This window comes from Haplochromis burtoni, unplaced genomic scaffold, assembly GCF_018398535.1.
Source record: "Haplochromis burtoni strain Fernald_Lab_line unplaced genomic scaffold, NCSU_Asbu1 Contig_164, whole genome shotgun sequence".
Classification (NCBI taxonomy): Eukaryota; Metazoa; Chordata; class Actinopteri; order Cichliformes; family Cichlidae; genus Haplochromis; species Haplochromis burtoni.
This window is the reverse complement of record NW_024582525.1, coordinates 966,036-981,447: the sequence shown is the minus strand read 5'-3', so window position 1 is coordinate 981,447 and position 15,412 is coordinate 966,036. Positions and strand designations below refer to the sequence as shown.

At 40.1% G+C, this 15,412-nt stretch overlaps 1 protein-coding gene and 1 long non-coding RNA gene across 4 annotated transcripts; one reads left to right on the top strand and one right to left on the bottom strand.

Moving 5' to 3' along the window:
• Positions 1-935: 935 nt before the first annotated feature.
• Positions 936-5,047, bottom strand: LOC121815243. Its single transcript, XR_006054931.1, has 2 exons — positions 4,769-5,047; positions 936-4,681 (listed from the first exon to the last, which is right to left on the bottom strand). It is a non-coding gene; the product is annotated as an uncharacterized LOC121815243 (long non-coding RNA).
• Positions 3,713-14,212, top strand: nr2f2 (nuclear receptor subfamily 2, group F, member 2). 3 transcript variants are annotated; one of them, XM_005933039.3, is made up of 3 exons: positions 3,713-4,266; positions 8,842-9,369; positions 11,510-14,212. In XM_005933039.3, exons 1-3 carry the CDS (start codon positions 4,227-4,229, stop codon positions 11,782-11,784), a joined length of 843 nt encoding a protein of 280 aa, XP_005933101.1. In that variant the 5' UTR covers positions 3,713-4,226; the 3' UTR covers positions 11,785-14,212. The 3 variants fall into 3 exon arrangements, with proteins under 3 accessions (XP_005933101.1, XP_005933099.1, XP_005933100.1); XM_005933037.2 differs by lacking the exon at positions 3,713-4,266 and adding an exon at positions 6,486-7,779 and having other exon boundaries at positions 8,824-9,369; XM_005933038.2 differs by lacking the exon at positions 3,713-4,266 and adding an exon at positions 6,490-7,779.
• The last annotated feature ends 1,200 nt before the right edge of the window (positions 14,213-15,412 follow it).

The window sequence follows — 15,412 nt, the reverse complement described above, 5'->3', positions numbered from 1 at the left end:
AACTTAGGGTAAAACTGCAGAAGCTGTAGTTGGATAATCAAAACGTTCCTTAATTTGTACCTTACTCCTAATCATTAAATTACCAGAGATGCGTATAGGATATTGTAATTGTTTTTTACATTAATGCCACAGGAATATCATTCAAATATAAAATGAATAGGACTTTATTATCTTAATTTCAGTGAGCATCGTTAGCACCTTAAAAGCACCAACAAACCAAGCATCCTGCAAAATTACTAGAGCAAGACACTGATAGCTTATACATTTAAGGCAAATAATCACAGTAAAACTGGAAAACCTCATTCTTAACATGTATGATACAGTAGGTGCTATAAAGAGAAAAGCAGTCAAAACACAGCTCATATCTTAAAACTTTATTAGTGGTAAATGTTGCAAATTGATATTATACACAATAATATTTAATTAACTTCTTGACTAACATATAAAACATTAATGTTTATATGTTATCTCATAACTTTACGCGGTAGACCATCACATAAAAACTGTGTATTTCCGAGATCTCACAAATGCGAGACCTCATGCTACAAACAGTAAAGTTATTCAGGAAGGAAGGAACATATACGAAAATCACTAAACTGGAGATACAAGGCTTTTAAAACAGAAACAGTTTGAAATAATTGGTTAATCAAATACTGGCTGATTATCACTTGAGAACGTAAGCTGCTGTTATAGCTATAAATGACTGTAAATGACCTTCAAGAACAGAAACAACACACTTTAACACTGAATAGCTGTAACGGTAAGCTGAAGCTGAAGTAAGCCTCCACTACATCCGTTTGTGTAGTTTTTACATATCCCCCACTGCTACCACATTACACCTTGAGTTACAGTAATTCAATACACTGTCTGCTGCCTTTGGGGCCACATGTGAGCCACGTCTGGCTCGAGACTGAATGCTGCTACGGCTTTCTCTCTTCTTTCTTCTCCCAAACTTTTTCTCTCTGAGTGCATGAAAAAAAAAGTGTGAAGCAAGCGGACTGCCCACTCTTCTCTTTCAAAAGGAAAAGTGAGGGGCTCAAAGAGACACATATCACAAGTGCCTGGTACAACTGCACTGTTGTACTGATGGTCACCGTACAGCTCCACTGGGACAGATGGGATTTAATCTGCTTGGCCGATGGGCACTTCAGCAGCAGTTTCTGGGGGTTAGAGAGCACTTATCACACAATTCCCTTACCCAGACTTTCCCAGCGAGTCCTTGGAGTTATACCATTGACCCTCTGGTCATTGCTGCTGCAATGCTGCTGCCTGAAGTAATCATCATGCATGCTCCATCTATGCAGTCTTTAGCAGCCAAAACAACACATCGCTTACAACACTCATCTTTCTCTCTCTACAGTTTTGATCACTTTAAACCTAACAGCAATGATTCAAACCAAAAGCATTTACAAATACATTAAGAGCATGCTGGCAGTCAGCCTAAAGAATTCATTGAGACAAATTGATCCCTATCTGTTTAAACTGGCACTATAATCTGTCATTGGCAAATTGAACACAGTGAGCTATCTGGGATCTATTGCCTTTTTAGATAGTGGCCCTTGGGGCAAGCAGACAGAGAGAAAGTGATCCACGCCGCTGAATGAACTCTATGTAAGGTTTTCAATTGAAACATGCATGGCTGCTTATACGAACACACTTTAAAACACACCTTTTTTCCTCACACTCCACATAGCTAAATGCTTTTATACTGCCTGCACGCGTATGCCGTCAACTTGCTTGCACACATACCACATTTATAATAAAACGCTGTTACTGGAGGTAGTGGAATGCTGTTTTTTGTGACCAAATTAAAATTACATTTACATCAGAAAAACAAGCACAGTAGTCTTTAAACCTTACAAAATCCCTGTTTAGAGCAATATAACCATTAAAATATTCATATCAAAATAAACTACAGTGTACGTCTGGTCAGGATAAAAGCCAAAAAATAAAATAAAATAGAACAAATTCTATATTAATGATGTAATTAAGTTAAGTTTGTTTATTTATCATAAAAATGTAAACTTTAAAATATCCCTACATCATGCTACTTTTCTTATGCTGCCTTTTTGTTCTTTGGTCCTGTAATAATGTTGGTAAAAAAATAAAAAAATTTGAATATTTGGTTTGTTTCTTTTTTCCCTACCCATAATATCACAAAGACCTACCATTCCAAAGAGTCAACCTTTACCGGAGGTAAAAGGTACTGATTGATATTCAATGCAACAGATGAAAGTCCCATGAAATATGGGACACATCCACCATAATCAAATGAAGGAGAAACAATTTGGAGGTGTTAAGTTTTTTTGGCTCTTTGTTTTGTTTTTATACTAATGTGTGTGTTATGCTTGTAATCTTTTTTTTTTGACGTGCTGCCTTTTTAACTAGAAAATAATCAGCTTATAAGTTATCTGAAATTCTTTCTTCATTTACGATATTTTGATTTAGATTGCGTCAGTGGGCAAAAATATGACCAATATCTCTCTTCGGGGTGTTTTTTAAGTGGCACAGTTTAGTTTCTGTCTTGATTCCACACTGTCATCTAATTCAATCAGACTCTTGAAGTTGATTAGACTGGTTAACCTTTGCTCCTGCTTGGGTCTGGAAGGGTTAATCAGGCCGGGAACTTGGAGACCTCCGGGTCAGTATCCCTCTATCTGCATGAAGGACTTGGTGGAGGAAGATTAAAGTCAACTTCTTCTTTTTTTTTTTTTTTTCATTTTTGACATTTAGCACAAGTGTGAGAGAGCTCTTTGGCCGTCAGCAGTTCAATTTTCTTTTTTTAGATGTTGGTGCGTTTTAAAAGCATATTTGTAGGAATTTTATTTTTTTTTTTTAACTACATTCGGTTTTTAGTATATGTCTATAACGTTTTGCAGAATATAATCACGTCGGAGCGCACTTCCCAGTTTAACCTGATATTGGAGGGAAAGCTTTTCCTTCGCACGCCTGTAAATCTCAAGAATTGTCTATCTCGCTATCGATTAATTTAACTGCAATCATTCCAATCAGCACATCTCCAGTCCCGTGTTCCAGAGACTGTGCTTTGTTTTACTAACAATAATAAAGTGATTTAGTCCTTTCTCCCTGTCAGAGCATGGGAAATCGTTAAAGATCTAGCTATTTGTCTGTGATCAGTAAATATTTAGTGCAGGCGACATCCTCTGTCTCCTCTTTAATCGATACTGATCCCGTTGGGCAGCGCAATTGTTATGTGCATGCAGGCTTGCTGAGCATATACTGCTTTTATCCTCTGCTTGAAAAGGAGAACCAGTACAAATCACACAGGAAACTTTTAAATCCGCGAATTAAGAAAAACTGCAGGACAAGAGTTTTGAAGTGGGGGGTCTAATAGTTAAGCAGTTGTGCTGCTGTGGGAACGTTTATGCGTTAAGAAAATAGTGCGCAAATTTCTGTGCATATTTACGCGTGGTTCATTGGGCAGTCATAATTTATATATAGGCTTTCCTACTATCTGCCTGATGCATACATGCTAAAGGAGTATCTGCTAAAAGGTTAATTACCCTCTTATGTCATTACTGATATTTCTTAATAATAATAATAATAACAACAATAATAATAATAATAATAATAATAATAATAATAATAATAATAATAATAATAATAATAATAACTCATGTATTAGCATTTTGTAGGATAAAGTTAGAGCATTTATTAAATTATTTATGCTAAATTAATTTTTACGTGTTTAATAATAGCTTGGCTGATATTGCGTCTTGGCTTGCTTTCTCCATATATTTCCTAATATGCAAAATCTCATAAAGATTGCTCGCCATACTTAAAGACAGGTGTCTGTTCTGACTTCACCCCCTCCCTCTCGCCTCAATAGCCCACACAAAGCAGCCGCGTACGAGCGCGTTTTGGCCATATTACTGTAGGAGAGAAAAAGGCGCACAGGATCTCTCTCTCTCTCTCTCTCTGCCTGCTGTAAAGCTTACTTATCATTTCCAGAGGCAATCAAATGATATTCTGCTCGGACGACACGTCAACTTATATTTCCAGTCTCTCGCCTAACAACACATGACGTGAATCAGTTGTTTGTTTTGGCTCTCCAAAGTTTTTGCATGATCAGACATTGCAATTTTCCAATAAACAGCGTGCTTTTTGTGTCTGATCCCGTCTGTTGGAGAGGAAGCTTTGCCAGCTTCAGTCTGAGCACTGTGTCGAAAAAGAGAAGACTAAATATATTCTGAATAAGAGAGAAGATGCATCCCGCTACGGACGAATCAGCAACATATGCATTTGGTAGGTTTGTTACTATAAGAATACAGCCTCCTGCCTCACTATCACTATCGGGTAACTTTATGAATGGGTGTTTGCAAACTAGTTGGGCTTGATGCGATTCGTCATATAAATTAACGCTGCGATAATAGGCAGAGATGACTGACGGAGTCGTCCGTAGTCAGTGCGCATTGTAGAAGCATCGTATATATGTAGTCTACGTTATGCTCCGTCTGCAGCACACGTCTTTTATTTCAAGAGATGAGCCTATTTAATATGAGATTTAATTGTGAGCAGAAGGATAAAGCATTGCAACATTGCTGATTTATCATAATAAAGCATACAAATCGCATACTTACCATTTGAAGCAAAACTGGGTCCTCGATAAGCCAGTACCTTGCGGGGTATTTTATTTACAGACTTTCCATGTTCACGGGATCTGTAAACAAAACCGACAAAATAGTAATGCAGACAAAATATAATCGGCTAATTTGTTCTAGAATAAAGACACAATTGGTCTATATACCACCGCTGGGACTGCCTGAAGTGGCAAAAAGTAAATCCAACTTTGGCAACTCTCAAAGGTTTGCCGTCCAAGTCATGTAAAACAGAATTTAAACAAACAGTCATCAGTTTAAAATGGTGCTCGTTAGTTTGGTCGATGCGAGAGAGCAGACTGAATCGGTTTCCGTGTCCGACGGCTCCTCTAAATTGAATCTTATTTGAAGCAAAAAGAATTCATACGCTAGGGGGCACCCATATACTGTAATAGATCCTGGGACAATGCATGCATGCTGCTGCTGCTGCTCTCTCTACAGGCTAACACAGTGACCGGGCTGTAGGTTCATCTGGAGGGCTCTGTAAAGTTTTACCTGCAGTTCAAGTTTGATAGCCTCAGGCCACGGTGAAAGTAAATCAACCCCGTTCAAATACACACAAATATCAATATAATATATTATTATTATTATTATTATTATTATTATTATTAACCATGTGGGCACAGCCATTCTCCCCCTTGTTACAAACACAGCATCGTTTACTTTGTTTCTTATCGTCATTAAAATAAGATGTTTTTATTTTATTTATTTTAGTGAGCAAAAATCCGACAAGTATTAAGGTATCGTTTTTGTGTGGTGTGTCAATACGGGGACTCTGCTTTCACCCTAGCCTTAAAGTGAAGGGCATGGCCTTTGACCTCGAGTGACATTTTAATTGTGCTCCGCATTTAAAGCTGTAGTCGTCTCAAGCTCTGACCACATATACAGACAAAACTGTCTTTGGAGAAATCATGCTTTTGGACCTCCTGACCATGCAGATGATTAATATTTGTGGCTTGCGGGATTTTTTTGTTAGGCAACGGCGAGCTGTGGGATGATTTCACCAGGCGATAGCGACGATTTCACGAGACATGTGGATTGTGATGTGTAGCACCTGGTACGATTGGAAAGCACTAATATGTACTATTAGCCTCGTAGAAATATAGAGGTTTGTTTAAAATGAGAAATAAAGAAATCCAGGTGGCGTTTTCTTCTCTTCTTCTTTAAATGGGGAGCGACCTTATTCAGTGTCTGGTTTTACAGTGTGCATGGAAAGACAAATCGAAGCCTACACTTGTTTTGATTTTTTTATATGCATTTATTATCAAGAATAATAAACATGTTATTTGGTCTAGGTAACAGCATCACCTGTCTTAAATTAACGTAGCCCATCACACAGCCTTTTTTTTTTTTTGTTTCTTTTGTGTGTTGTTTTTTCATTCATTCAGCAGTGGAGTCTGTCTTTATATCCACATACCTAAAGGATCAAGACTGTAATGAACACAGGTCATGCCAAGAAGGTGCATCTGTGTCTCAGGGATAAGAAAAAAAAAGAAAAGAGAAAAAAAATCCTATCTTCTTTTATATTTCAGCTTGTTATAGGGTTACCGGATATACTGTAGCGCGACATGATGCACTGCATTGAATTATTGATATTTTCCTTTTTTCCCCACTTGAAATTGCTAAAGCTTTACCAGGCTGCATGTGAGTATACCTTATAGTCTGGGTGATTTGAGTGACTATCAGTGAATACTCTCTCCGAAAAGCGTCTCTTTTTAGGACCAAGCGGCCCTCTCGACCTCCATGCTGGCTCTGGCAAGGTACCAAGTAGCACAAGTGCCGACTAGCCAATGGGGTTCAGGGGGAGGTCCCTGAGCTCTGACCAGTCAAACACACTCTCCTTCCTTATATGGCAGCAGATCTCCATGGTAACGTGTGCTAAGTTGCAGCAGTCGTGTCAAAGTTCACTATATAGAGAGCTCAGTGAGCTGATCAGAGAGAAAGCATTCTGCCAGCCCGGCTCCTACCAATCGCAAATCACTTCCTAACCTCCGCCTTTTTAACATATTTGATCACTTTGATTCTCTTCTCCTTTTTCCTATTATTTTTCAGTGCACGGAGGAGGTTTGTAGGTTGTGATCCTTGTTTTTTTATGTTTTTTGTTTTAGTGCTTTCGCTTTTTTGGGGAAGAGTTGTCTTCATATTCCAAGCTCTCAAAACATTGGCTTCAGCTGCGCGCTTGCTGGCGCTACCTCACAAGGAGAAAAGGAAGAAGACGCAGTTTTTTTCTTTTCTGTTTTTTTACCCAGTTGGTGATTTTCTCCAAGACTTGTGCTGGAACTTGATAGTAGCTGCTACAGTGTGCTCACTAATTGTTTTATGCTGCTGCGAGCACGGTCTTATCAACCTGCTCCATCATCCACTGACTAGCCCATGCTACCTCGGTTGCTTATTTTTGAATATTTAACCCACCTTTTCCCATTGATGGGTGTACTGGATGGCTGACTGTAAGCGCCCCTGGACTTGGCCTTTAAGCGCAAGGCAGCGACTCAGCTCGCCATCGCATCAGTTTTGAAAACGTGCTTCGGCAACGTCTCCAACAGCAATAAATCGACAGTTTTCCGGAGATTCAGACTGGATTCAGCGTAGGCTAGATCTGGCATTTTGTGTGTCCGACTGTTAATCACAGTTTACCGCGTTTCCTTGAGACATTATTCACCGCGACACCAAAACGGCAGACAAAAAGTTTCTTTACGTTGACTGATAGATATGGCAATGGTAGTGTGGAGAGGCTCCCAGGACGATGTGGCTGACACCCAAGGCACCCTTTCCTCGCAAACCCAAGGAGGACTATCTCTTCCCACACCTCAAGCAGGCCAGTTGAATTTGACAGCCTCTCAGGTCGCCCCTCCGACCCCTCAGACTCCGGTCCAAGGACCCCCGAACAACACACAGTCCACGCCGACGAACCAGACGTCGCAGCAGTCGGAGAAACAGCCACAGCACATTGAATGCGTGGTCTGTGGGGATAAATCTAGTGGCAAACACTATGGCCAGTTTACTTGCGAGGGGTGCAAGAGCTTCTTCAAACGGAGCGTACGACGGAACCTCACTTACACATGCCGTGCCAACAGGAATTGTCCAATCGACCAACACCACCGCAATCAGTGTCAGTACTGCCGCCTCAAAAAATGCCTTAAAGTCGGCATGAGACGGGAAGGTATTGGGATTTTTTGTTCTCTTATCCATGTGTGTGTTTGTGCGTTTGTAGGTTTTAGACATCGAACCATATCATGTCGCCCCCACAGCATGTTTCCTTTCCCGACTATTCCCTCCAAGGCTGTGCGGCTGGGGCACGCAATGGAGCCGCTCTCCGCCTGTGGTCGAGACGGGGCTCTCCGGATGTTCCTTTTAGCCATGCATTACACTGTCTAGCGCCAGTGCGTTATAGCTCTGCATTTGACAAATACGAGCCCACCCGTGGCCAAAATGAAGCTGCCGAATATAATGTGATACCGTGACTGCCGTAGAGATACATCTGTGTTGAATTTATGATACAATAGCCCTCTGCGCTATTATGGCGAGTGGCGAATTAAGAGATAGCGTGTTCTGGCTACATCTCCACATCTTGCCGCTTGCCTTGTTCTCTGTGTCTTAAGCTGGACATTAGCGTGACACTGTGCGTTTAAAAAAAGAACGATCGTGCTCCGTCTAACCCGGAGAAATTATCTGAATTTTAGTCTAAAATAGGCCTTCGTGTATGGGGTAAAACGAGATGAATTGCTAAGTAGGTTAAGGGTTAAACATGCAAGGTCTCCCTTGCCCTCTTTGTGTTCCTTCACAGCCAGCTCATGTTGCTGTTGCTGAATAACAACAATTTAAAGCTAGACATGTGCGAGGCTTGTCTTAATTGTGTTTAAAGCGCATCCCTGTTTGTTTGTTTTTTAAATTTATATATATGTATATTCAGTGTACGGTTTCTCACACTACAGCCTCTTTATTATCAAGGCACTGTGTATTTTCTCTTTTTAAACTCGGGCAAGTGTGTGTGTGTGTGTGTGTGTGTGTGTGTGTGTGTGTGTGTGTGTGTGTGTGTGTGTGCGTGCGTGCGTGTGTTTTGATCCTGCACAGGCTAGTAAACATTTACAGCTTGGCGTTCAGATTTCAGTTTTCTGCACTTTAAAATACTGTACTGTTTAACAGCCACCCTTAATGCTCAGAATGTCTGTGATCATTTGTAGAATTCAGGCTTCAATATCTGTAGTTTCTCTTTTTACTGCAGCCGTGCAAAGGGGACGGGTGCCACCCACACAGCCACACCACGGTCAGTTCGCCTTGACAAATGGAGACCCACTCCACTGCCATTCCTACTTATCCGGATATATCTCTCTTCTGTTGAGAGCGGAGCCCTACCCGACGTCCCGGTATGGCAGTCAGTGCATGCAACCCAACAACATAATGGGTATCGAGAACATTTGTGAACTAGCAGCCAGGATGCTCTTCAGTGCCGTGGAGTGGGCCAGGAATATTCCCTTCTTTCCAGACCTTCAGATCACAGACCAGGTGGCTCTGCTGAGGTTGACGTGGAGTGAGTTATTTGTGCTCAACGCCGCGCAGTGCTCCATGCCCCTGCATGTGGCTCCTCTCCTAGCGGCGGCTGGCCTTCACGCCTCCCCCATGTCTGCGGACAGAGTGGTGGCCTTTATGGACCACATTAGGATCTTCCAAGAACAAGTGGAAAAGCTCAAAGCTTTGCACGTTGACTCTGCTGAATATAGCTGCTTAAAGGCAATTGTGCTCTTCACCACAGGTAAGACAATAGACTGCTCACTCAAGTTCAGTGTGTGTGAATGTCACTAACCTGCACACTGACATCAGCTAAATCAACGCTGACCTAAATATATCAGCACTGGCCAGAGGCTGTTGCTTGTATTAGATGAACGCTGTACTTAAACGTTCACCTATGCTGCCTTCATGGCCAAGGGCTTTCAGACAGACCCTAGGCTACTCAATTATAAAATCACTCGATTGATCAACTGATTTATCAGTCACATGCGCAAGGATAAAATGAAAACGGTGGAATGACCACACCAGATCTATCTTGGTTTAAACGAACAACAAAGCAGAGCAAAGTATGCCCAGACACACATATACACACACACAAAACCCACCGCAAATTAAGCTCGAGTTAAATAAAACTGATAACTCCGCAATAATTGCTTCAGGCATCATAAAATCGAGATATTAGAACTCTTTTGGAGACTCAAATAGCCTGCAGATGAATTTCTACACTTGGGCTTTTCGGCCATTTATCATTGTGTGTATACCCCACGTCTTGTTTGTAGGAAATGACAGATATAAATGATGTCAGGCTACGAGGGGGATGGGAATAGAAAAAAAAGACAAGCCTAATGTCCCATTTGCACACAGTAAAAGCACTGCCCAGGTTTCAACGCTTCCTTGTCATTTAGGTGGCATACATGTGCTACCATAAAAAAATACATAAATAAATAAATACATAAAAAACATGGACACCCCTATATTTGCAAAAATGAGAGAGTCTAACAGCATTGTGTGATATTGCGCAGTGACAAGAGGGGCGGCTTTAATTTTTATTTGCAGAAATATTCTCTCCGCCTAAGATTCAGGGCGTCTCTGGACTCGCTCGAGAACTGGGTCATGACCTAAACATAACCCAAACTTCCCGGCTATTTTGTTACATTAGCTACACCGTTAAAGGAGAAGAAGAAAAAATTAAAAAAAAAAAACCAAACATGTAGGGTAGAGATTTACAAGGTTTCACCGACGACTGAATGCATGTCTTTGAAATGATACCATACCTGCAAGCCATCAGTCTTTTTATTTCATTTAGCTGTGGCAATCTTCAAGTGAGCTCATGGTGGCTGGTTAGTTAGCCCTTTCTGAAATAAAATCACAGTTCATGTCATTGAATTTTACTGTCAAGGCTTTATACGTCCACGATGGCTTAATTTGTCTCCTCCATACCTGAGTCCCGGAGGCTTGAACGTGAGCTGTGTGTTGTAGCCTGAGTGACACGCCTTTGCTACTTTGGCGGTTTGGTTGTTGTCATGCATCAACTTTACAAACTTACCCAATGTGCGTACAAGCGTTTTTGGCACATTATCAGCTGCCGCCCACATGCAGCAGCATAGATAGTGATTCTGCGTCTCCGATGGTATAGTATGACGGCAGCTCCGTAGGCTATGGGCCCTTTTTTTTTCTCTCGAGCTAAATCTCTGCTCACTAAAGGTCAGTAGGTCTCCCTGTCTTTCCCTCTCTCCTCCCTCACCCCCACCCCTCTCTACCTCGCACTGCCTCTGACTGTGAAAGACACAGGCCCATCTGAAACACAGTCTTTAACTATGAATATGCTTAATTATTTAGTTCACTTTTAAATGTCTTTATCGGGGAAAATACAGATAATAATAGCGACGAAAGGAGAAAGACAGAATTAATATGACGAGGGAAGCAAGGCTCTCATTTTTATCTGCCCCCTGTAAGATGGCAAGTCCCACCCCCCCCCACCCCCCTTTTCATAAATTAAACACACACGCAGATAAGAAAATAAAAATCAAAGTAAATAGTTTAAACAAAATAAACTGGCATGCATGTGGAAGCGTATTTTGATTAATGGTGCCTTACATTATTTGTTTAGCGTAATGCTATGGTTATTGTATTATTGTCATATAATAATTTGTTATTATTTTTTTAAATCGATATTTATTAAATCAAGCCTTGAGACCATTCAGCTACACTTTTACATGTAATGTTGAGATTTTTATTCTGCAAATAATTGATTTTTTTTTTTTTTTATGTGACAGGCTATCAATTTTCTCTGTAGTGTATCACCACAGTGGGAAAAAGCTCCTAGTGAGAGAAACACTTTAGGTTACACTTTATTAATGTTTATTTGTTTTTCCCCCTCTCAGATGCTTGTGGCCTCTCAGATGTGGCCCATGTGGAAAGTTTGCAGGAGAAGTCCCAGTGCGCCCTGGAGGAATATGTCCGGAGCCAGTATCCCAACCAGCCAACACGGTTTGGGAAGTTGTTACTCCGCTTGCCTTCCCTCCGCACAGTCTCTTCCTCGGTCATAGAACAATTATTTTTCGTCCGATTGGTAGGTAAAACCCCCATTGAAACTCTCATCAGGGATATGTTGCTTTCGGGGAGCAGTTTTAACTGGCCTTACATGCCAATTCAGTAAACCAAGAAGGCGACGAACAAACAAAAGGTAGGGTTGGGGGGCTGCGAGACTACAATGATTATAGCTGCTTTTGTGGAAGGAATAAAAAAAACCCGGCTGTTACACGGGGCTGGCTTTCATGAAGAAAGACATTGACGTAAATGACTGTGAATTCCCCCCCTACTCAAAAAAAAATAAAAAAAAATTGAGACATCCATTGAACTTTCAAAATGGCAGATACATGCTCCCAGTGTTCATGCAGAACAACCTGCTTCGATCCTTTTTTTTAATGAAAGAAGAAAATGAGGAAAAAAAGGGAAAGGGGATTCTGTTGATCCGTGTGAGGAAATTTTAAGTATTAAGTGCATTTAAAAATGAAAATTTGGGTTAAAAGAGAAACTGGAGAAAGGGAAAATACGAAACGTGAATTTTCTTTTCTCAGATGACTTGTCCTGTGTCCATGTATAGCTGTGTTTTGTACTTTCTTTGTTCCTCCTTTCTGGTTCCAAACCGGCCTATGTGATTTCTGTAGTACAGGTGGTGTTATTTTCTAAGACAATGGTTTATTTTGAAAAAGGTGAAATAATGAAAAAAAAAGAAAAAAAAGTTCTAAAAAGAATTAAAACCACAGCAATAGGAGAATAGGCTTATGATCTAGGCTTAATGCTGCAAACGCACTTATGTTGTTAGGATGACCAATCTGGACAAAAGGGAGTTTTTTTCTTCTTCTTTTTCTTTTTTGGAGTTCATGTTAAACTTTATGACCCAGCGGAAACACTTCGCTCTTTATTACTATGAAGTTACAGGATCCACTTTTGTTTTCCACTCCTGCTTTTAACTAAAGCTGCATAAGCTCTCTTAAATTTTTAAATTAATTAGTTTGACGCTGACAGACATGAGGGCTTTACACGATTTTAATTATTTGGCGAATAATCTTCCCAGTTTCATCCAGCTCTGAATATTTGGCTTCAGTTCCCCAATTGGATACAATAATAATAATATTTTTTCTTAAAAAGGAAATTTTTAGAAGTTGCCTAGACCTGCTGTTATAAAAGGTATGTAAAATAGGTTGCTCTAAATGCAGTACATGCGCATTTAAGAGCTTTTGCAGAAGCTGAAAACTGTACTGAAAGCATAGTTGGCTTGCTTGAAGAAAAAAAAAGTTGGAGAGGTCAAGGGTCATAAAAGTTTGAAGCCTAGCCAGAGTAGTGTTTAATAGCAGTATTATTACAGCGTCCCTGAAATGTCACCCTTTATTCACTTCAAGCATTAAGTGCCTGACAAACATGGTGTGATTTCTTATCAAAACGTTGTTAAAGTAGGCCTACAACATTTTTTATTTTTTATTTTTATTTTTTTTTTGGGGGGGGGGGGACAATTAGATATGAAACTCCAGTCATGTATTTCACTTGAAAAAACTGATTAGAGGCAGTATTCTTGTAAATATAGGTCAATTCATTTCAACAAGTTTTTTCCTTCATACAAAGTATATGTGATTAAGAAAAATCTGTGGTTGCCATTTTTTTTCCTTCTCGGTAATACAACGTCTTCAAAATTGAGTGGCAGACTTAGCTAGTAGCACTGAAGGTTATGTTTTTAATGTATATACATATTACTACAAATGTTTTCTTTTTCATGTATATTTAGACTGTGAATGCATGGCCACAGGTCGCTAACCTATTTTACCTTTGATATATAAATGTAAATGTTTTTTCTCTCTTTCTTTCACTCTTTTTTTGGACTGTATAGATATAATCTGTGCATTCAGTACACTAGCCCTTGTATTTAAAGCAACAGAAAAAGAAAAAGAAAAGAAACGACGTTCATTATTAGGCTACAGACTTAAACAGGGTGAGCAGGTTTGGGGACAAAAAAATTTAGAAAAAACCTAAAAAAAAAAAAAAAAGGAGCTGATATTTTAACTTTAGTGTTATGGCTCCTTTTGGTCTCTGACAGGTGCCGTGGTGTGCATGCGCGTGTGCGAGAACGTGTGTGTGCGTGCGTGCGCGCGTGTGTGCGTTTGGAAGCTAGCAATTTTGTCCTTGTTTTGAGGCTTTTCTTCAACACACACATACAAAAAAAAACACAAAAAAACACCATGTTGTGGTTGAATTAAAAGGGATCACTGATTGAACACTGATCTTTGGCTGTTCGGAGCCACATATGGACCAGAGAATGATACATGATTGTAATTATGAACAGTTTAAACTGACCCACGTTTTTATATAAATATATAAAAATATATGACTGCAGGGTATTGATAACGTATAGATACTTTTTTTATCATTATTATTATTATTATTATTATTAATTGCAAGTGATATATGTGAGTGTGTGTGAAAGTTTATAGTTGAACACAATTCTTGTTTGTTTGTGTTAGCTTATTGTAAACAAGCATTCTGCTGTAAATTTGTTCTTGGTATTAAATTATAATTTATGAATTTGAAAACACCAGTTTTTCATGGTTTCTTTTTTTAACTTCCCAAACTTTATGTGTGAACTTGTCCTTGTATGGGTGTGCGTGCGCGCGCGCGTGCGCGGGGGGTGTGTGTGGTCGGTTGAAGGTGGTGCTGGTGGTGGTGGAGGGGGAAGGGAGGGGGGGTGACTGGAGTCAATTTGCTGAAGCAGGATGTTGCCCTTTTGCCCTTTGAAAGTGATTAATGAATTACAAAATAATTAATCAATCCGGCAACAGGCCCGCTCAGTACCTTAACCGCCCCCCCCCCCCTTTTTTTTTATTTTTATTTTTAATTTCCCTATAAGGTTATACTTCCTAAATCTCGATCTCTAAATTACCAAACTGTTTGGGAAATGATGGATTCAAGGTTGCTGTCTGTTAAAGCCCAGAAATGGAATACCACTTGTAATAAGGCACAGTGCCTCAACAGATAATAACATTTCATAACAGTAGCCCGCCCTCACACGGGACTGCGACCATAGTGCAGGAAATACCAAACCCTGCCTTCCCACCGCTTTATCTGCGGAATAAAGTTTCACCTTTGTACGCTCGCATAAATATTAATGGGCGGAATTTATATAGGAGCCTGTACATTATGCATAGTATCAAAATAAGATAAATCGTATTGAAAGGGAAACCGCTTTGAATGATTTCATGAATATAGAATTGCTCTCTATCGCTGGCAGTGGTTTAGGTTGTTATGCTCTGCTTTTTATTTTTACTTCCAACCGATTCACCGGGCTTCATCAACACTACCAGAACTTCCTGAACTATAGGCGGCATAATGCACATCATCGTTATCGTTGCTGTTATGTGTGTGAGAAACTCGAGAAGTGGATGTAAAGGTTTACAGTGCCAGCTATTTACACGCACTCTACTCTGACGCTAAAACTGTTTGCCCTATAATTATTATTAGTATTGGCTTAGTTGGAAGTTAAGTCTGAAGTAGAATTAGCCTTGTTGTGCAGAAGCTTTATCAGGATCGGTATGAAAGCCAACTTCACCACATTTTTTTCCCTGCCGCTGCTGCTGGTGTGTATCTGTGAGTGCGCCTGTGTGGTTGTGTTGCTGTTGATAATGAAGAAAATGATGATTATAATGTGGCGCTGATGGTCTTTTATCACTGGCTTCTTGCTGAAAGCGCTATTTATCCATACAGTGGTGCTTCCCCTGTTTGTCCAACCAAGCTGT

Excerpts from the sequence above, each read along its gene's own strand:
- nr2f2 (XM_005933037.2), top strand. The coding sequence starts at position 7,329 with ATGGCAATGGTAGTGTGGAGAGGCTCCCAGGACGATGTGGCTGACACC. Across the intron at positions 7,780-8,823 it reads AGTCGGCATGAGACGGGAAG|TTTCTCTTTTTACTGCAGCC; the intron begins GTATTGGGATTT and ends CAATATCTGTAG. Across the intron at positions 9,370-11,509 it reads AATTGTGCTCTTCACCACAG|ATGCTTGTGGCCTCTCAGAT; the intron begins GTAAGACAATAG and ends TCCCCCTCTCAG.